At 41.7% G+C, this 22,567-nt stretch overlaps 1 protein-coding gene across 5 annotated transcripts in view; it reads left to right on the forward strand.

The window, feature by feature from the left end:
• The window catches only part of PHLDB2 (pleckstrin homology like domain family B member 2), a 74,445-nt gene that overhangs the window by 40,958 nt on the left and 10,920 nt on the right, over positions 1 to 22,567 (forward strand). For 2 of the 5 annotated variants that reach the window (XM_076350655.1, XM_076350665.1), the window contains 8 exons: positions 379 to 534; positions 1,336 to 1,446; positions 2,184 to 2,273; positions 5,812 to 5,955; positions 6,795 to 6,968; positions 7,675 to 7,815; positions 8,394 to 8,493; positions 20,098 to 20,305. In XM_076350655.1, coding sequence (XP_076206770.1) covers positions 379 to 534; positions 1,336 to 1,446; positions 2,184 to 2,273; positions 5,812 to 5,955; positions 6,795 to 6,968; positions 7,675 to 7,815; positions 8,394 to 8,493; positions 20,098 to 20,305 — 1,124 coding nt within the window. The remainder of the gene's footprint in view (positions 1 to 378; positions 535 to 1,335; positions 1,447 to 2,183; positions 2,274 to 5,811; positions 5,956 to 6,794; positions 6,969 to 7,674; positions 7,816 to 8,393; positions 8,494 to 20,097; positions 20,306 to 22,567) is intronic. The other 3 variants (XM_076350674.1, XM_076350682.1, XM_076350691.1) reach the window with 2 other exon arrangements.

Below are 22,567 nucleotides of genomic sequence, written 5' to 3' on the forward strand. Positions count from 1 at the left end.
ATGGGTCCAGGCTTTGGTGGTGTCGCAGATAGGCTACAGCAGTGATCTGCCCAGCCAGGTGCACTCGGTGCTTGAGAGGCTCCAGCTTGATCTGAATGCTGCAAACCAGCTCCCTCACCATGCAGGTGCTTCGTCTTTCTCAGCAGGGCGGGGAACAGTAGGAGTGATGGAGAGACAATGATTAGCCCTATTTGTTCTTTTATTATGACGGTAGGTCACTAAAAGCATTGAGCTCCTCTTTGAACATGTTGTATGAGAGACGTAAACATCATTTTAGACTGATTTTTGTGTTTGTATCTCTACTCTGGTGTCAGTGAAAGCATGATTACTTTTTTCTTTTTCTTTTCTTTTTCTTTTTCTTTTTTTTTTTTGCTCAAGGATGCTGATCTATTGGACATAGAAAGCAAACACTTTGAAGATTTGGAATTTCAGCAGCTTGAACATGAAAGCAGGTTAGATGAAGAGAAAGAAAATCTGACACAACAGCTCCTGCGTGAAGTAGCTGAATATCAGCGTAGCATTGTCAGTAGAAAGGTAAAAGCACTAACACTTGATTAATTTGTTCTTTGTTGTTGAGCATAAAGGAGATGAAATGGATCTACAACGTGCCCATCTGTAAGAAATAATGCAAAACTTTCATCTTTGAAAAAGCTTTTGCAGCAGAGCAAAGGTGATGGCCCAGTAACATCCCACTCAGATCGATCCCACACAGATCAAATCATGCGCTTCTCCAAAAGGATATAAATCAATAAAATTCCATGCCCTGTTTGTGTATTTGCATATGAAAATTAAACCCTTTAATTTGCTACAAAAAGTACCAAAACATTGTTTTTTCTTCTTTAAGAAAGGAGATTTGCACACTCTGGACAAAACTACAGTTATTTTATGCTCATGTTTTATCTTGATGTTCAATGATTTTGTTAAAATAATAATAGAACACCAAATTAAGAAAATAATAGAACACCAAATTAAGAAAATACCTTAATTTTTAAAATCAGTTGTAAAGGTCCTATCTCAACCAATTAAATACCAGTTTTTCAGAGATCAGAAGTTGCATCTCTAAACCAGTTCTGTTCAGTATATGGATGCTAGTCACCATATTATCAAAGAATATATGCAATTGTTCTTTTGTTTTGTCTCTTGAATAAATTGTCTCTTTATTGTCTAAATCTTATTTAATTATTCTCCTTCAGAGCAGTAAGCTGTCTCGTAAAAATTTTTTTTCCTACTGCTTCACTCATATGAATGAGTTGAACTCTCATGAATAGGATCGTTGCTGCAGGTTGTCTTGTGCTTTGAAAATAAAACATGTAAATTGCCATTATTTTCTTTTAGGAAAAGATATCTGCTCTCAAAAAACAGGCTAATCATATTGTCCAACAAGCACAAAGAGAACAAGATCATTTTGTAAAAGAGAAAAACAACTTAATAATGATGCTACAAAGGGTAAGTATTTATTGTCTTTCAAATATTTTTAGCGTGTAATAAAAGAGCGTTTCACAGAATAAAAGAATGTAGAGCATGAGAAAACCATCAGTTGTGCAGAAGCTAGCAAGAAGGTATGGACGTGATAGACATCTTTTGTATCCATTAACCTTTAATAAAAAAAGAAATCTTCTGTAATTAATCAGCAGATTTCCTAAAAGAAAACACTAGTGGCATTTGATAATCAAGAGCATTCTAGTGGTGTCCCCCTTCCGAGGACTCAGCCAGAGGCACCTGGTAGAAGCCTGTGCTCCCTGTGCGGCTGCTGGAAGCGTGTTCAGGCAGCTCAGATTTTTGACTTGTAATAGCCCATACTAGGCCACAAGATGAGCTACTTAACGTCGGCTAACATCTGCTTAATAAGAAGCTGGCATGAACCCTTCACGTCCATTTTATGTTTTGCTTTTAATCATGAGAGAAATCATGTTTAGTTCATTAAGCAGAACTAGCGTTTTCAAAATGCTGAAGGAAAAACCTTTTGGTTCGGCTGTGGTTAAGTAAAATATTTCACTAGCTTTTTGTTCTGTACCTCCATTTTTTTGTTCAGTTCTGCTGTAAGTGGATGAAGCCGAAGCTCTGCTGTGCAGTTTCCAGCCTTCTATGCCAGCGTGTTTCTTTACACACTTAAGAAAATGGCTAGCATTTATTTTCACTACACGGCTGTTGGTATATAATATAAAATGTCTGTTATTTAACAGGAAAAAGAGAATCTCTGTAATCTGGAAAAGAAATATTCCATGCTTTCCGGAGGAAAGGGATTTCCTGTCAGTCCCAATAGTCTAAAAGAGGTAAAGAGATTCACTGCTTTTTACTTTACCATAAGTAACTTTTAATAACACTTCATACAAAAGCACTGCAGTATTTAGTGAAGTCCTATTCATACAAATTTTTTTGAGATGTGATGAAATTACTTTGTAAAGCTATTTGTGGAAGTCCAAATGCATGGGTGAGCAAAAATAGCTTCTCTTGACATTTTCCCAGATGTAACTGGTATCACTTTAATCTCTTGCCCTGGAAAAATGATCATTTTTGTGTGTGGGGAAGGGGTGTGTGGAGTGGGGTGTGTAATTTTCTCAAAATAGACAATTAAACCTCATTGAAGTGAAGAAGAATGAGGTCCAGGAATAACTCTGTTCAAGTACGAATACAGTTCACTCTTATTGTTGCACTGTAGATTTTACCATTGCCTCCCCTCCTTTATTCTAAGGCTCTGCAGTAAAGCATGACAAGTGTACGTTTTGATCTTTTTAAAAAGCATTGCATTAAAGACTTCAGGCTATTGTGGGTTGTAAGTTGCTTATTGAGCTATTTATTATTATTATTTATTTAACTGTTTTGAATAGTTAGAGTAAAGGTGTCAAATATTTTTTTGCTGAAAAAAACTGAGTTAGTTTGGGTAATGCACGATGAGACCCAGAGCTTACCTGCAGCTGCCAAGACTTCAGAGCTTTCAGAGTACCACTTTAAGCCTCAAGGTCCGTGAGCAAGGTCAGTGTAAGGTAAGCCACAGCGCATTGCAAAGATTCAGTCAGCACGTATGATATTAGCATTAACTCCCCATATTTATCTTCTTGACTTGACTTGGTGAATCTGCAAATTGCAGATAAACATGAAGTTTTAAATGGAGAAGCGGAAAATCTAGCATTTAAAATACACTGACAGGTATCTGTGGCTGCTTCATTAACTTCTGCTTAAGAGGTCTGACTGGACTTGCTGGATCTGCTTGTATCGAAGCCCTGAACAAGATCTACCCCATCTAACGATGTAGGTGTCGCTGTGGGAAGTTGGGCTCTTGAAGTCTAAAGCAACCACCTGTCCTCTCAGCACCTGGGAAATGTGATCTTGCTTATTTGGGCTCGAAGTTTCTGGTGAACCCGGGCGGCCTCCAGCACATGCCAGTGGGGTTGAGCACCCTTCCTCACTGCAAGCCACGTTGCAGGTGCTTAGACTTCCGGTGTCCTAGGTGGCACTCTGGTCTGGACATCTGACCTCCCACCAGGACATCTGGCAAGTCTAAGCTTCATTTTTTTTCATTTTGAGATGGATCTGTTCATTCTCTCACTAGAGAGTGGATGCTATCTCTGATTTTTATCTTCGTATCCACATAATGGTTTGTTTAATCACAGATATTTCAAAATGCAACTACATTAAGTGAGCCTGACATTCTTTTTATTGAAATGGATAATTCAGCGGTGTCATTCTGTTCACTGCAGTGAAGTCAGTTAGGTCTTACTCTAAGGTAAATGAGAGAAGGAACAGCATGGATTATCTGTTCCATGCTCAGTGTCCCCATAGGTTCTCTCCTATAAAAGAAATGCCTTTCCTTGCCAGGTGTTATGTTTGTCTCAGTCCAGTTTAATTTTTCTCTGACTTTCCGCCACCTTTAAAAATCAGGCACCAAATGGCACGCAGGCTTAAACAGACTCCCTGCACACAAAAGTTAATTTCACCACGCGGTTGCTCACTTATCACTCGAGTCTGCTCCTCACCAAAGCACACGTTTGTAACTCCCCTCCATCCATCGTGAAGCTTACTCCTTGCATGCATAGCAATAGAAAGTAACACGGCCTCATGTAAAGAGGTAGGATGCTTATCCCAGTACTTAAATAACCGAGGAAAATCAATGCTGTTTAGAAGTTCAGCGTTGTCAAAATGACTTGGATGCCTAATCGGACTTGAAACCATTTATTTAATCTAATTTAATAGGGACCTGAGCTAATTCACAGCAAAGTCATTTGTTGTTTGCTTTTTTTTTTAACCCCACGGTGAATCCCCATTGGGGTTGTGAGTCTAAACTGAATGTTTTTCATGTAATGGTGAAAGTGCTTTTATCCTCTATAAAAATGAATGCAATATTGCATTCATAGACTTGCCAAGTTTTGGTTACTGATATGCTGCTACTACAAGATTGTAAAGCAAGTTTTATGTGTATTCATACTGGAGTCTATTTTACTGTAATATGGCCCCGTGTTTTGAGAGGGCAACTTCAGTATCTTACGCAGTCTCCTTCTCATTTAATAGTTCATCAAATGGTATCCGAGTCAAGATTTGCCTCCTATTTCTAGAGTGCTATGTTCACAGTATGATACTTAATTTTCCAGAATTGTGTATCTGCTTGAAATAACTGATAAAATACATTGAAAATTATGCTCATGGTAATAGGTTTGGTATTTTTCTCAACCTGCCTTCTATGATCATTGCTAAATTTATGCATTTTTGAAAAGAAGAAATACTATAGCAGTCTGCGGCTTCTGTTATTGAATTGCCAAAGTATACATGCTGGCATGTCAGTGTGCTGGTACAGTAACAGAAACATAGCCCCTTCAACACCTTCTCAGTTAAAAAGCTGCTTACCATCTTGATTTAAAAATAAGCATATTTCTATCTCATTTTTATGACATTGCTTCGACAGTAATTTATTCTTCCTTTTGCATAGCCTTGTTTTCGATGGATAAGGAGTTAGGACATTTGACTTCTTACAGTCTGGCACCCTATACAACATGGATTAGAATCCATATTTTATTTTTTAAATAACATTTATTCAGTTAACACCAGAACACATGCAATAATTGTATTCTGCAACTATATCTCAAATCTGGTTGCATAAATCTTCTCTGCAGGCAGAAACGCACTTGGATGTCCATGCCTTTCCTCAGTCCATCACCTCCTGTGGTTTTTTTTTTAAAAAAAAAAAAAAAAAAAAGACAAATTGTAGTGGCTACGGGGCTAACACTAACAGCATCTTACCTGAGTCTCCCGGTAACACCTCAAAGTTAGAAGCAACTTCCAGACAATGCAAATGGAAGGTGTTGTGTCAGCGTAATTAGAGTAGCAACGGCTTGTCCTTATGTAAGTTCCTCCCAGTTCTGTTAGTCATTTGGTTTGCTTAAACTAGCTTAAAAGTTAGGCAAGAAATGAATCAGGGTAAGTTATTTTATTTAAACACGGAGGGGGAGAAATAAAAAAAAAAAAGGGGTGAATAAAATTTGTCCTTTCTTTTCCTCCAATCTGCTTTCCCGAGAAAGAGCTACTTAATTTGTAAAGGGTATTTACATTTTAGTAAAGACTTCTGGTCACTTAATGTACATTTGCTTTTTGATCACACAAATGTGTTTTTTTTTTAAATGAGGAACAATTTTCAGAATCCAAGTATTCAACATTTGAAAAGCTTGATGATAATTTTATTTTATTTATGATGAAGTATTTCAATGATAACAAATATTTGGCTGTATCACCCTAAACTAACTTTCATCGTGCTGGATACATTAATACTCTTGCACGTCTTTTGGCTTTTGCTCCTTTTAACTTCTTAATTCCTCCTTTTAGGGCTATATCAGTGTAAGTGAAATTAGTGAGCTGTATGGCAATTCCACGAATATATCCCCTTCCACCCAGCCCCCCACAGATGCTGAAGCAGTTGCCACTGAGCCTTCCACGGCTGTGCTGACGAGCCAGCCACAAAATAAAGAGGTTTGTTTGAGAGACATTTCCCTTTGTTTGCATTGTTCTTTCATGGCTGCCTTTTTTGTTTTCTTTTTTTATTCTTTTTTTTTATTATTTTTTGGTGATTCAACATATAACAAATTGACCCTAAGGCAAACTGCCGTCTGCCAGTTACCGAGTCAGATAACGGTTTAATAGTAAAGCTGAAGGACTGCTCCAGTTGTAAAGTGTCTTTGATGATGTAGATGGGACTTCAAAGGCCAAAAAACCTGAATACTTATGACCCAAGCAGCAATAAGTGACAATCTTTGCCTGTCAAACACTGTAATGTAACGCACCTTTGGAGAAACAGCCTGTGGACACATTTAATGATTACTCGTTCAGTGGTGCTTAGGTGTTAATTTTCTGTTTTGTAGCTTTTTTTTTTCCTGTGAGGTGGTAGAAGTAGTATGTCTTGAGTATTTGGGGGAGATGGGTAGCTTCTACGTATCTTAGCTATTCCACAGAGGATGTCCAATCTGTGTCTTCGTGCTTACTCTTTCTTTTCCTCATTCTTTGTGACATTTTTGCCTTTGTAATGACCATAGCAAATTTTGAATAAATCCCCTTTTAAAGGAATGGAGTAATCTTATGAATGTAAAGACACTTACCTTTGGGTTGCAATAAGGCAGCAACTGGTTTAGAATCTGGCATTTCTGTGCTGCTTCCGGTAGTTAAATACGCCTCGAGGGTTGCAATACAATACATCTCTTCCCTGCTAAACACTCCAACAAACACAGTGCTAAAACTGCAGCTTGTATGTGCCATATCTTTTGAGCAATTCCAAAAAGAAAACTCTGTGTGTAATTTCTCTTTTTTCTATAAAGCTAAGATCACCTCTCTGTTCTGGATTTGTGTTTCCTCACTCTCTTTCTCCTCGCTCTATTGCTCAACTTCCATCAGTCCATTGGCCTGAGGTCATGGCTACTCATGTAGATCCTATTCCTTTATCTGATACACCTCCACCTCTGCCAGCTAAGAAACACCGCAGGCAACAACAGGTAACAGATTCAAAGCTGATAACTTGGGATTATTTTGTTTGCTTGTTTTTGTTACGGTGGCCATGAAGTTGATTTACATGTGAAGTTTTTAGAGTGATATGATAGATCATAAGTTGATCCTGCTTGCAGAGTGTTGCACTTAAAGGCACCGCTCATTTAAAAATAAGCACAATGCATTTTAGAATGTTACTGAACAAAAATTCTCCTTATATAAACAATCCAGAGGCAAATACTAACGTCTAGGAGCCATTGTAACTCCGAAGACTTGCAGCAATGAAGTACAGGTGGCTACATTTGAAATTCCAAATTAATTTTTCATATACATTTGAACAATGCCTCTCAAAAGCTGTATCGGTTTTAAGCCACCAATTCATTAGAACAACTTGTAAATAAATGTTTTTCTTTGTAATTTGATTCCACTTGTACACTAGACTTGAGTTTTTTTAAAAAAAAAAATTAGGTACAGGGACACGTACACAAAATGTGCACATGAATTTAATGTATTTTCTGAATCAGGATGATTTTAATGTGATATTTGTAGAAATCCTGGAAAGCACTGTGAAGCAGGAGGTACTCTGTATTTTAGATTTCGTTCCTTCCAGTGAAGTTCCCAGACTTACCACCTTCAGTATATTCCATATAGTGCATAACTGAGCAAGTAGGTCAATTCATTTTGTCAAAACTGTGTAACAAATTACATTTGAAGCATTTCAGAAATCTGGAAGAGCGAAAGAAGCAGCACAGGGAATGCATGTACATGAGTGATACTTTACCTCGCAAGAAAACGACTCCGTCTGTATCACCACACTTCAATAGCGCTACGCTTGGACGCAGCGTTGCATCTAAAGTACGTAGTTGCATGCTATTAATAGCCTTTGAATGTCTGTATAAAAGCCTATATTATGCTAGAGGTAAGGCTGGGTAGCACTGTAAGCTTTACCTAATTCCCCAAATTCATGCCTGAAATTGACTTTGAAAGAAATTCAGGTTTTTTAACATGTGGAAATACACATGAAGCCTTTATTTTGACCTCTGGAAATGCTGTGCTGCAATAGTAATCCTGCATTTATGATTAATGTATCTCAAGAATTGTATTTCCAGGCTAGTTTAAATTGAGTCTAGAAGAGACACAACAGGTTGTTTTTTTTCCTACCTAAGGCCTCTAAATGGTAAAGATAAGGTTGTGTATAAAGTGAAAATATTCTTTACTTGTGACGCGGTAAATCAACAAACAGCAGCAAGGTGGAGATACTGCTTTGAAAACATTTTGGTCTGATAGACTGTGCACAACTAAAATATCCATGGCTGATTGATATGACGTGACATTGATACCCCTGACAAAGCAAGTTATTTTACCGTTAGTTGCTGATACAAAAGAAGTCTTGAAGTGCAGTTTTAAGCACATATTTACAAAATTTCCTGCAGGGACATTTACCATTAGGACAGAGCAACAGCTGTGGCAGCGTACTTCCTCACTGCCTGGCAACCATGACCAAAGAGTCAGAGTCGAGAAGGATGCACAAAGGTAAGACCTTTTTATTTGATTCATTGCTGTTGAAAGTCAGTGTTCAATTTTTTCAGAAAATAAGTCTGAAACTGGTGTTGCTATAATCAACAGGGCTATAAAATAAAAGTTTCCTTCTTGGTGAAAAAAGCAAGCTCTAAATGTCATTTGCAGATATCAGCAAAATAAGATGTTAAGATGATGATGTAGGCGCACATGCAGTTTTGAAGTATGTGGTCATCAAATATACTCCAGTAAAGACGAAAAGTATATTGAAAAATGCACATTGGTTTAACTGGGTAATTTCTGTGAGTGGTTTTGAGGCAATATATTAAAGATATTACATGTTGCTTTCTTTTTTTCTTTCTTTTTTTTTTCTGTAATTCTTTCCATGTCGTGATCTTAAAAATTGTTTTTCACCGGCATATACTTTTTGCCTGGACAAAGCAATTCCCTAGACGGAGATACCTTGGCAAATCTGTAACTGTGCTGTTGTAACTAGTCTTAAATATTTGGGCTACAAAATAGGAAAGGAGAGAGGTGTTCTATCGTGGATAGATGGCTGCATTTTTGTTATAGGGACACGACAATTCTGGATCCAAAAGGAAGTTACATCTTTGAAACATTGTCCTGTAGGCTATGGGATTCTGTGTCTGTCATTTGTCGACTTGAGTCGATACACTTAATTTCCGCTTTAACGAGATGCGTTACTCATGAGTGTCCCATCTTCACAGGGAATTGCTCCTCAGTGCCATCTGTCAGTTTCTCTTCTTTCTGGCATCTGCATCGCTGTTATCAATACAAGTGCAAGAGGTCCTTATGTAGAATTGCGCTGACTAAGCCTGAGCTGAGAGATCTATCCTGTTGTTACAGGACTTGTCAGAGCTAGCAGCTGTTAAAGGTCAAAGAGCCCGACTGAGGTCAGCCATACGCACCAAGATGACTCAATACAGGGATGGAACAAGCTTGCTGCGGGATCATGACTTACTGTGCTCACTTTATAGAGCTGATCCAGTTGTGATTTGTTGGTTTTGAGCTTTAGTTATGCAGCAGGCCTTCCACAAACCTACCACGTTGTGGCTAACTTAGCCTGAAGTATTTCAGATGTGATAGAAAAGGACCTTCATACTCAGCTTGGGAAGCTTCTTTGATGTAATGTGTGTGCAAGGGTGGAATAGGTTGCAAGTACATTCAGACTCATCGTTATGCTGTTGTGCAGAAAACACTTTGTTTCAGTTTGAAAATCAGCAAGGACGGTTTGGATAAAATTCGATGATGAGATCACATGTTTAAAATTGGAAATATTTCTGTAAAATGGTTGCAAAAGAGCATTAGCATGTGACCTAAAACACAATTACAAAGTGTTACCAAACCTAATACAGGCAAAGAGAAAAGTTTTAAAAATAAATTGATCAGTTTAAATGTTCCATTTTTTGTCAGCCTAAAACTAAGACAATTCTAAGAGTATAGGCAGACTTCTTGTCTTAAGAGTAAAAAGAAAAAAACCCTACAAACCAAAACTGAATTAGGGCCTGACAAAGAAGAGGGGCAGGGGAGAATAAGAAAGTATTCGTTAAGGCACTTGGCACAGTACTTGCCACATGCCACGAGGAATCGTGTGCTGTACTGCCTGCCATACTAGATGACGACGATTATTCTTTAAAAGATCCAAAGGTTTGAATGGAAATACTAAACTGTGAAGAGAGCCTTAAGATATTAATTCATGCTAGGAAAGAGGGCAGTTCTAGAAGATGGCCTATTCTGAAACATCATCTTTGCCAAAGGGAAATAGTGTTGCTGACAGGTGCTTTACTTGAACTCTCACAGGATTTGCAAAGTAAGAGAGTCAAAACACGAAGGATATAGGAGTGCAAGGATTGTTTGTGGCTTGACTGCCTCTCTTAGTAGTTGGTGAAGGGTTTATTCCCTTTGTGTTCAACATGGAGCTCCCTGAATTTATTGCTGTTGGAGGAGCTTGAAGAGTGTAACTGCTTCCTCTTGCTCTGAAGTGCCGTGTTTCGAGGTTGGGGAAAGCTCCTTTGTCTTGGTAACACACCACAAAAGTTTTTGCAGGGCTCTTTCTGCACTGCAGTGCAGAGCTCAGCAAGGACAGAGACGTCCAAGTCAGGTGGCTAGAGTCAGATCTTGGAGTACTTCTATTCAGCTATACAGAAGGGTCAGAGAAACAGCCTTTAAGCACCTTTCAGCCTTGTAGGCATAGCCTTCATGAATGTCGTGGCACGAGCAGGGAAGAGACTGAGTTCAACTTGGTGTGATTTCTGGTTTCCCCTAGCACCGCAAACCCATGCTCAGTGCGCGAAGGAAAAACAAGCTTTTCTTCAAAGTCATGAGTAAAGAAAGTGCATTTCTGTGGGACAGTGAGATTTGGGAAATGTTTAGAACGTGGTGTAGTATTTAAACATACCACACAGTACAACTGAAATGGAATACTATTGTCAATTAAAATTCTGAAATCTTATGTGGCTTCCACTAAAATCAGCAGGACTTGAGTCTGTGTAACTAAGATTAGTTTGTAACTAAGATGTTTGCGCGGCAGTTCGTGCAGGCAGGGCGTGCAGGGAAGGCGAGCGGGCAAGGCACAGCCCCCCTCCTGGCTCTAGAGGCCAACTCAATCGGTAATCGTTGGCTTCCGAGAAGAGGACCAGCTATGGTTTCCACTCGGCCGAAAGCCGTCGCCAGAAGGAATGTGGCGACCCAGACAGAGCTCACACGCAAGCATACAGCTGTCCAGGTCTCTGGCTGCAGGGAGTGCCTGAGCCTGTCAGCTCTACCGGAGGGCAGCAGAGACACCACCTGTGTGCGGTGTGACCAGGTGGATGATCTGCTCTGCCTGGTGGCAGAGCTGAAGGAGGAGGTGGAAAGGTTGAGGAGTATCCGGGAGCGTGAGAGGGAGATAGATTGGTGGAGCCGCACCCTACCGTCCCTGAGGCAGAGGCAGCAGATGGAGGCTCCGCGAGAAGCAGAGGATCCCCTGCCTTCTTGCCACCAGGTAGAAAGAGGGGACCTAAGCGACGGGGGGGAATGGGAACGGGTCCCTGCTCGGCGTGCCAGGCGAACCCCCGCCCGGCCTCCCTCACCTTCCCGGTTGCCCTTACAGAACAGATATGGGGCCCTGGAACTTGAGGGCGAGGCAAACGAGGATGTAGACGAAGGTCCGTCCAGGGGGTTGCCTAGGGTGAGGCAGTCAGCCCCACGCATTATGGCTGCCGCTGCTAAGAAAATAAGGAGGGTAATTGTCATAGGCGATTCCCTTCTGAGGGGAACAGAGGGCCCGATATGCCGACCGGACCCGTCCCACAGGGAAGTCTGCTGCCTCCCTGGGGCCCGGGTCAGAGACATCACTAGGAAGCTCCCTGGTCTGGTACGGTCTTCTGATTACTACCCGCTGCTGGTTATACAGGCTGGCAGTGACGAGGTTGCAGAGAGAAGTCCTGCAGCGATCAAAAGGGACTTCAGGGCACTGGGGTGACTGGTTCAAGGATCGGGAGCACAGGTAGTGTTTTCCTCTATCCCTACAGTGGCAGGGAAGGATACTGAAAGGAGCAGGAAAACACACCTGATCAACGCGTGGCTCAGGGGCTGGTGCCATCGGAAGAATTTTGGTTTTTTTGATCATGGGGAGGTTTACACGGCACCGGGCCTGCTGGTGACAGACGGAGTTCAGCTGTCTCACAGGGGGAAAAGGATCATGGCTCATGAATTGGCAGGGCTCATTGAGAGGGCTTTAAACTAGGTTCGAAGGGGGAAGGGCTCACCAGAAATGAGCCTAGGGGTGGCGTGCCGATGCCGGGGGCGAAATCGATAGCCCAGCTCAAGTGCATATACACCAATGCACGCAGCATGGGTGGCAAGCAGGAGGAGCTGGAAGCCATTGTGCAGCGGGAGAGATATGACTTAGTCGCCCTCACAGAAACATGGTGGGGTGACTCTCATGACTGGAGTGCTGCAATGGATGGCTATAGACTCTTCAGAAGGGACAGGCGAGGAAGGAGAGGCGGTGGGGTGGCCCTGTATGTTAGGGAGTGTTTCGATTGTCTAGAGCTCAACGATTGTGATGATGGTACAGTTGAGTGTCTATGGGTAAGGATGAGGGGGAAGGCCAACGAGGCAGATATCCTGCTGGGAGTCTGTTATAGACCACCCAACCAGGATGAAGAGGCAGATGAAGCGTTCTATAAGCGGCTGGCAGAAGTTTCTCAATCACTAGCCCTTGTTCTCGTGGGGGACTTCAACTTCCCGGATGTCTGCTGGCAATACAACACGGCAGAGAGGAAGCAGTCTAGGAGGTTCCTGGAGTGTGTGGAAGACAACTTCCTGACACAGCTGGTAAGTGAGCCTACCAGGGGAGGTGCCTTGCTTGACCTGCTGTTTACAAACAGAGAAGGACTGGTGGGAGATGTGGTGGTCGGAGGCCGTCTTGGGCTTAGCGACCATGAAATTGTAGAATTCTCCATTCTTGGTGAAGTAAGGAGCGGGGGCAGCAAAACCGCAACCATGGACTTCTGGAGGGCAGACTTTGGCCTGTTCAGGACGTTGGTTGAGAGAGTCCCTTGGGAGACGGTCCTGAAGGGCAAAGGGGTCCAGGAAGGCTGGACGATCTTCAAGAAGGAAGTCTTAAAGGCGCAGGAGCAGGCTGTCCCTGTACGCCGTAAGAAGAATGGGCAGGGAAGACGACCGGCCTGGCTGAACGGGGAGCTCTTGCTGGGACTCAGGAAAAAAAGGAGAGTTTACCGCTTGTGGAAGAAGGGGCAGGCGACTCAAGAAGAGTACAGGGATCTCGTTAGGTTGTGCAGAGAAGAAATGAGAAAGGCAAAAGCCCAGCTAGAACGCAATCTGGCCGCTGTCGTTAAAGACAACAAAAAAAGTTTTTACAAATATATTAATGACAAGAAGAGAGCCAAGGAGAATCTCCATCCTTTATTGGATGCGGGGGGGAACATTGTCACTGAGGATGAGGAAAAGGCTGAGGTACTCAATGCCTTCTTTGCCTCAGTCTTTAACAGGCAGACCAGTTCTCCTCAGGGTACTCGGCCCCCCGAGCTGGAAGACAGGGACGGCGAGCAGGATAAACCCCCCGTAATCCAAGAGGAAGCAGTCAATGACCTGCTATGCCACCTGGACGCTCACAAGTCTATGGGGCCGGATGGGATCCACCCGAGAGTGCTGAGGGAGCTGGCGGAGGTGCTCGCCAAGCCGCTCTCCATCATTTATCAGCAGTCCTGGTTAACGGGGGAGGTCCCAGACGACTGGAGGCTTGCCAATGTGACACCCATCTACAAGAAGGGCCGGAAGGAGGATCCGGGGAACTACAGGCCTGTCAGCCTGACCTCGGTGCCAGGGAAGATTATGGAGCGGTTCATCTTGAGGGCGCTCACAAGGCATGTGCGGGACAACCAGGGGATCAGGCCTAGCCAGCACGGATTCGTGAGAGGCAAGTCCTGCTTGACCAACCTGATCTCCTTCTATGACCAGGTGACCCGCCTAGTGGATGAGGGAAAGGCTGTGGCTGTGGTCTGCCTGGACTTCAGCAAGGCCTTTGACACCGTCTCCCACAGCATTCTCCTAGAGAAGCTGGCGGCTCACGGCTTAGACAGGTGTACTCTGCGCTGGGTCAAAAACTGGCTGGACGGCCGGGCCCAGAGAGTTGTGGTGAATGGAGTTACATCCAGTTGGCGGCTGGTCACGAGCGGTGTTCCCCAGGGCTCAGTTTTGGGGTCGGTCTTGTTTAATATCTTTATCGATGATCTGGATGAGGGGATTGAGTGCACCCTCAGTAAGTTTGCAGATGACACCAAGTTGGGTGGGAGTGTTGATCTGCTCGAGGGTAGGAAGGCTCTGCAGAGGGACCTGGACAGGCTGGATCGATGGGCCCAGGCCAACTGTATGAGGTTCAACAAGGCCAAGTGCCGGGTCCTGCACTTCGGCCACAACAACCCCATGCAGCGCTACAGGCTTGGGGAAGAGGGGCTGGAAAGCTGCCCAGCAGAGAAGGACCTGGGGGTGTTGGTCGACAGCTGGCTGAACATGAGCCGGCAGTGTGCCCAGGCGGCCAAGAAGGCCAATGGCGTCCTGGCCTGTATCAGAAATAGTGTGGCCAGCAGGAGTAGGGAAGTGATCGTGCCCCTGTACTCGGCACTGGTGAGGCCGCACCTCGAATACTGTGTTCAGTTTTGGGCCCCTCACTACAAGAAGGACATTGAGGTGCTGGAGCGTGTCCAGAGAAGGGCAACGAGGCTGGTGAGGGGTCTGGAGAACAAGTCTTATGAGGAGCGGCTGAGGGAACTGGGGCTGTTTAGCCTGGAGAGAAGGAGACTCAGGGGAGACCTCATCGCTCTCTACAACTGCCTGAAAGGAGGTTGTAGCGAGGTGGGTGTCGGTCTCTTCTCCCAAGTAACTAGCAATAGGACAAGAGGAAATGGCCTCAAGTTGCGGCAGGGGAGGTTTAGATTGGATGTAAGGAAAAATTTCTTTACTGAAAGAGTGGTGAAACATTGGAACAGGCTGCCCGGGGAAGTGGTGGAGTCCCCATCCCTGGAGGTATTTAAAAGACGAGTAGATGAGGCACTTAGGGACATGGTTTAGTGGGCATGGTGGTGTTGGGTCGATGGTTGGACTCGATGATCTTAGAGGTCTTTTCCAACCTCAATGATTCTATGATTCTAAGATTAATTTCAGCAGACATCCTTAAATACATCGTTGAAAACTAAGCCAAATGTCATGTCAGTGGACATCCTTGGCGATATTCTTTTATTCCATCACTCTGTGATAAATGTTTATTATATAATAAATACACTGTATTTCTTACAGAAACATTCTTCAGGTAGATCAGGTTTGCCTTTTCAGACTAAGTGAATATTTTGGAGGAGTAAAATTTTATACCAAATCGGTGGAATTCTGCAAATGTATAGATACTGCTTATACTGATAAATATGTGCTCACTTCTCTTCCCGCTCCAAAAATTAGTTGTTCACCTGAAATAGGTGATGAATAGGTAAAAAGTGTTCTCGACTTGTCATGTGTACTGAGCCACTGCTTGCTTTCCTTGCGTTTCTTTTCCCACTTGACAGGTTTTTCACTCCGTCGGTTTTCTGTGTTCAAGGTGATGTATTGCAAACGGCATGGGGGTCTCGGGTTACTGATACCTTGAGCATACAGCTGCACCGAGCGCATTGGAGCTTGGTGTGCTGGGCTCAGTGGAGAGCCAGGGTCTCGCATGACAAATGCCACTTCATCCACTCAGTTTGGAGCACTGGCCACCGTGCAGTGTGCCACAAACTGCTATACAAAGAGGATGATGTGCTCCTGAAGCAGTATTAGCAGCTTACCGCGTTCCTTAGGGCTTAAAAGCATTGAGCAAACTTCTAGACCAGATGTTTTGGCGTGTGCGTATAGATCTGAAAACAAGTATATTCAACGGTGCCTGGAGGAAGAGGCAGCTCAGCTAGTTTAAAGATATTATCGGAGAATTATCGCTAAACTAGTGATGGTCTAAAATGAGTTTTCTCTAATATGCTTTCTCCAGTTTTTCTTATTTCAGTCCGAGAAGGTAAACGTGAAAGTCTGAGATGAAAAATTCAAAGTTAAGAATGAAGTCAGGAAATGAAGAACAGCCACTTGAATTTGAACATGGATTTCAATCTCATTTTCTTTGTGCAGGAACAAGTAATGTCTATGAATAAATTTTAGGCTGGATCCAGTAGGAAATATTTTCATAGATTTTTTTAAGTACTAAATAGTCTTTATTTCCGGATTACGAAAACTGTGTTTAGTCAGTCATGTGAGTTCAAGAATTGTTCTTGAAAGAAGCAGTCACTGTCAGTAATCATAGCCTGAGCTAAGAGCAACTTATAAAATGTTTAAGAGGATGCATCTTTGATATAAATCATTAGTGGAAAAAGCTATTTCTTAGCAGCCATTCATGAGGTATTTTTGAAGGACTGTATTTATAAATTCACCTCCTGTGTACATGCCTTTGTAAGCAAACCATGTCCAAAAAAAAAAAAAGAAGCTGTTGCTATTTGGTACAATCTAGAGACCTCACTCCGCAGAGGTCAAAACTTGGCCCCAGGAAGCTCCCATGGGGTGCTAGGTGCCAGAAGCCTGCGCAAGGACAGGCGGGAGCGAGGAGGGAGGGTTAGCCGATTCAGTCCCATTGATCGCAGGATGGACTCCAGAAGAGAAGAGGGAATGGTGAGCTGGGAGTTAAGACGCAAGACCAGACACAGCACTGGGAACAAAACTGCTGGGACAGAGAAGTTAGGTACCAGCAGGATGACTGTCTGTATTCTTTCTAAGGTCTACAGAAAAACAGTATACTGAGGGCAAGGTATATATGTACAAACAAATTATAAGCTTTTCAAAGCAGTTTGCTCTCCCCGCCCCCCCCCCCCCTTTCTCTTATTGAACTCAGGAAAAGCCAGAAAAGGTATGAAAACACCCCTTTACCTGGCTGTATCTATCACTGTCATGTTTTGGCAAAAGTACCGATTGCATCAGCACTGTCAAGTAGTTCCCAAAATCTTGGAAAACTTTAAAATAATTGTTAAATAATGATAGCACTTCAAAAATTCTTTTTTTCCTGCTGTCAAATAACTGTCACAACAAAACTTCTGATTAATGCTAATATCTGCAGAGCTACAGCTTTGTGCAGGCCTAATTTTTTGCTGCTTTGCTCATAGCCACACAAGTAGAGCAGAAAATTTAGAAATCTTTGCAGATCTGTGGGTGACAATGACAAGGTAGGCAGACTTGGGCTTCCTCGTTTGGCATGTTTCCACACAAAAAAAAATGTATCTTGACATGTTAATGTCAATCTTTCTTAAAAAAAAAAAAAGGGGGGGGGGTGGAGAATAGAAATAAAAGAAAATGTACTGTGATCTTATGAAATACTGGGGGTTTTTTAACATTCTTGACAGTGCCACTTTCAATAACAGCTTTCACCTATAGTTCTGACCTCACCATAATTTTGTGGTGGTATATCTGGTTTTTGTGATTCTGCAATAACTCCTCTGGAATTTTTTTTTTTAGTGATATGGCTTTGTGGATATTTGAAATATTTTGCTCAAGAGTATGGCTGCTAACAGTGTTAAGTTTACTGTTGCTGCAGAGAAAACAAGCCAGTGCAACAAGAAACATTTTAGCTCATGTATCAGCTTAGACTTGGCTGATACAATCTTGGCTTGTGGGAAACTTTTCATGAAGTGCTGGATCTTACGAGGAGTCTTAATATTTTTACGTGCATGTTCTGTGAATGGGCACCTGAGCAGTTAAAAATTCCTTAAGCAACAGATTGTGTCTCCATGATGCATAAGTGGGGCTGTGATGGAGGCAGGTTGGTTGCGGGGCTTCCCAGTGTCAGTACGCAGCTGATCCTGAGCTTTGAACTGCCTGTTGCTTACGGCATGGGGAGAAAATGAGAACATCACATTCTGCTTTGTTTCTGTGAATGTGTCTCATTTTGCGACCTAATGACTGTGTATTTCTTGCAGTGTTTAGTTACGTTTGCACGATTACATAAATTTAACTGATAAATGTTTTACTTAAAAATGGGTTCTTTATCTTCATGGAATGTTGACTTTCCTTTAGGAGAGCGTTTGTAAAACTGCTATGTTTCTTTATGCCTTTTAGATGGGTTTATTTTTCAGTGAAATATAAGATATGGAATTAAGATTTCTGAGTAGTCAAGGTTTTGCAAAGGGCTCAATAGAAAAACATGCACTTGAATAAAGTACTTTCAGTAATTTTTTTTTTTCTCTCTTTCCATAATGAATAATTGGTAACCATTTCACAGGAGCAATTAGTCATTCCAAAAGTTCGAGTATGAAAGGTAATTGCTTATCTGCAATAACAGCAGCATTTGCCCTAATAACGGGGAAAAACCCAAACTGCACATGTGAATCAGTAACACCTGTGTCGTGTGATGCTATTATCTATGACTGCTGAGGTGTATTTGTGTCCCTTTTGTCTCTTTTACTAATCGGTGCAATTGAACTTTTATTGAAATTTAGTGTTCTTTCAAATGGCAAGTAAAGTCCTATTAGTTCCTTAGAAACCAGCTTTAATTGTCTGCGAGAAACCTTTGTATGGTACAGAGGGAAGTGAGGAGGAAAGAGGAAACTATCTGCCTTGGAAATGCTTGTAGGGCATGATTTCCTTAATAATATGCTTTAATTATTCAGCTTCAGTCATGCTTTTCAGATACCTTTTGGAGAATGTTATAGCCTTTCCAAGGTAGAGCGGCAGTTGTTGGCTCCCTGAACTGGGACTCTCCCTGCTCCGGCATGGCAAAAAATACCAGAAAGTAACCTCGTCTGTGCAGATAGAGTAAGGCAGGAAAATATTCCCACTTTAAGCATGTTTTCCTAACATCAGTGTCTTCGCGGTGCCCAGTAAAAATTTTTATCTGGACATTGCTGCGTTTGTACGTTTGTCTGCATTTTTCCTGTGTCTATCTTAAATATGTGGAATGTCAGTGGCTGCCTTCCTGTACGAATGGGAGGTTTGCATGTAGTCTAACAGTTCTTCCTGATCTCCAACTCTCCCACCAGCTCAGATTTTGGGTCAGGAATGTGCAGAGTATTATAAACTTGACTGAGTATCAGAACTGTGAGAAAGTCTCACTTCTTGCATTGATTGAAGGAAAAGATGAGCAGTGCAGTTGCATTTGTAATCACATAAACAAACCTTAAAAGGGCACTGTAAAATAAATTCAGCAGTTAAAACAACTGCCATTATACTCTCCTCTTCATCAGCCAAGCTCAACAACCTCTCTGTAAGTCTGTATAAATACTGCTGCGTTATTTACAAAGAGCAATGGAGACATGAGATAAAAATAATTCTGAAGAAATATTTTTTTTAAAGGACACGTAGCCAAACAAAGTTCCCTGTGTTCAAGAAGGATGGCTTTTCAGAAAGAGTGATTTTGTGGAAAAATAACAGCGCAAAGAACTTAAATGTTGCATAAACCTTATTCTTGTTTACAGTCATTGAGCTATAGGGATCTGCTTCAATCACGTAGGGTGAACTGCAGTTTCAAAACTCCAGGAAAGTACCTCTACACTAGTAATTGTGGTGATGTGACAACTAGTCTATATGATTTCAGCTGAAACTAAAAGCCTACCTTGCAGTTACCAGAAGGCAAAGTTCCCCAAACAGACAAAAAATAATCCACATTCAGTAAAATCAACCAAACAAGTACTCAAGACCATTGAATATCAGGACTTTTTCTTTTCTTTAATTTAATCAGTGTCAGTTTTTCTAGATCCCTGAATTTAGCTGCACTACTTTGCAGATTAGGCCTAATTTTCATATTAAAATGAAAATTTCATTCATTCAAATTAAATTTTCGTAATACACATACAAGAATATATATTGAAGTGTCACCCATACTAATCTGCATATATTTGTGTCCATCATAGATAAAACAGGTATTTAAAGATTTTATTTCAGTTACGATTAACTTGTGAAATTAACTGTAATATTGTAGTACCTTGGTCACAGTGCCATTAGGACTGAGGTGATTCTCAAAATGCTTGTGCTGCTAACACATTATGTTTGGGTCACAAAATTTCTGTGTAAAATAAATGTTTCCTCTGTACTCTGTAGGGTATAACCATCAGCGTATCTGTGAAAACCAAAGGCAGAAGTCTCCTGAATTCTACAGCAGAACAGCATCCGAATCGAATGTGTATTTGAATAGCTTCCATTACCCAGATCATAGTTACAAGGACCATGCCTTTGATACGTTAAGCTTAGACAGTTCTGACAGTATGGAGACAAGCATATCTGCATGCTCACCAGATAACATTTCCAGGTAAATCATCTTCCTTTCTGGTAATGGTCGTAGGGTTATAACGAAAAAAGAGAATATGTACATGCTGATGCTATGGCAATGTGAATGCTGCTAACTGGTTAAGAAAATATAAGATCATTAGACAGGCATAATATTTAGTATTTGTGTAGCCCTTCGTAATCAGGTTTAACTATCATTTCACCTGTTTATTTAAAGATGGAAAATAAAAATATGGAGAGGCTAAGTGATAATGTTGAAGGCCACAGAGAAATCAGTGTCAGTTCTGAACTGAAATTATGAAGTTGTCGATGCTCTTTTCAGAGTGGGTAATACCTGAGCTTCCTTCCCTGGTCACTACAGGGAAGGAATTTCCTGCGATAGGAAATTTCTCGAAGACATTTGCCGACGATGAAGTACACTTGTTCTGCAAGTCCAGCATGTTAACGTACTAGAGCCTTATGCTGAAACACTTAGGGCTCCTCCGGCGATCTTTTTTGCCCTCTCCTCTCCCTTTTCTGGGTCAGTAAAAACAAAGAGAGCACTGAAAGGCTCAGAGCCCTCGGCTGCTTTTCTCATCCTCAGAGGCTGTCAGCTCAGACACCACTCCTCAGATAAAAGGAATGTCAATGATCTGTGTTAAAAGAAAAGTCCAGCTGAGTCTCAAAATTGTGTGCAAACAATTTTCTTCTGACAGTCTGGTTTTAATGATAGTGGTTTCATTTCTGCCTACAGTCCTGCCCCAACAGTTTCACAAGCGTAAGTGGAGGCTGATAATTAAGTACAATGTTGTCACGGGATTAAGAATCCCTTGTGAACATAAGGACAGCTTTTTTGGCTAGCATGTTGTGTTTTATTCAGCATCTGTTTCCTGTAACAGGTTATCAGCTCACTGATTTCCTCTTGTAGTCTTTATCACTGCAATGTTAAGGGTTTCAGAAAATACCAGTGGCACCGATTCTGCTGGCTGGGTTGTTTTTTCTTTTTTTGGTTGGTCGGTTTTGTTTTTTTTTTTTTAAAAGTAAAAACATTAGGACTCAGGTTTTGAAGATTTCTGTTTTAAATAGATACACAGTCGGCAAGTTTCTGATAGCTGGAGGCAAGCTGGGAATTAACTCTTATCTCTGCAGTGATCTAACATGGCAGTGGTATGAAATCTGTCTCTCTTTGACTTGCTGCTCTGACCATTTTGGAGGAAGATGGCGTGTGTCTGAGCTACCTCGGGGCCATCTCGTAAGTGGAATCTTCAGCCCAGGATGGGGGAGCCCCGACGGCTGTTGAATTTCGGCTGGTGCTGTTTGCCCTTCTGCCTCCCTCTGGCTCTTCTGCAGCTTCCAGAGAATGCCAGAAGAAAAAAAAAAAAAATCAAAAAACCAAACCAATCCAAAACCCAGAAAAGGACCCATTACAACAGATCTTTCAGTTTCTCACAAGGCAAACTTTGGTGACGGTAGAAAAGAGCGTGGGCTGATTTTGTGGATAAAACTTGGAAGATAGGCAGTTAATGTTCCTTTACAAAACTTCCCTTAAGCAAAATTAATTCAGATTGTTTTAGATGGTGTTTGAGAATCTTTTCTAGTCATATCAGACTTCAAAGGAAAACAATTTATGATGCTTTGTTCTGACATATTTAAAATATGTTATATTTTACCTTGTATAAGGTGAGAGAGACTTTTTTTGCTGGAAATGCATAAAATCTGTCTGTGCTCAAAGTACAGAAGAAACAGAACCACTGTAGTCATTCATCAACTCGCCAAACAGTAGTTGTTCCAAGGTTCGTTAGCAACTTATTTTTCGTGGCCAAGGTTTCAGAAATTGTGATCTTCTGCTATGCATTGATTTCTGTGAGCAGGATAAGCAAATCAAGGAGGAAAGAATTTAACTAAGCTGAAGTGTTAACCAGTTTAATATGGGCAAACCTACTGCAGTTAACTAACTTCCACGTTGCTCAAATTGCTTTTAATTTATGGCCCTGTTGCTTTTACTGAAGTTATTTGACCCAGATTCTCTTGGCCCATCAACTAAACATACTTTGGCCAAACTAGGCTTAGGCATCTAAGTCAGTGGCCTCATTTTTTTCAGAGACAATAAGCTTTTAGAGTTCAGATAGATTTCAGATAATTACACCTTTTCTGCAAGCTTGGGTTAAATGAGGTACGTTATTTTTATATTGTATTGTATCCTGTCATGAAACATAGCCCCAGTATCAGACAGAGAAATGTCTTCTGAAGACTGTCAAACTTCTGACAAAAATTCTGGTCTTACAGACGTAAGCATCAGAGGTGT

This window comes from Aptenodytes patagonicus, chromosome 1, assembly GCF_965638725.1.
Source record: "Aptenodytes patagonicus chromosome 1, bAptPat1.pri.cur, whole genome shotgun sequence".
In the NCBI taxonomy this organism is placed as follows: Eukaryota; Metazoa; Chordata; class Aves; order Sphenisciformes; family Spheniscidae; genus Aptenodytes; species Aptenodytes patagonicus.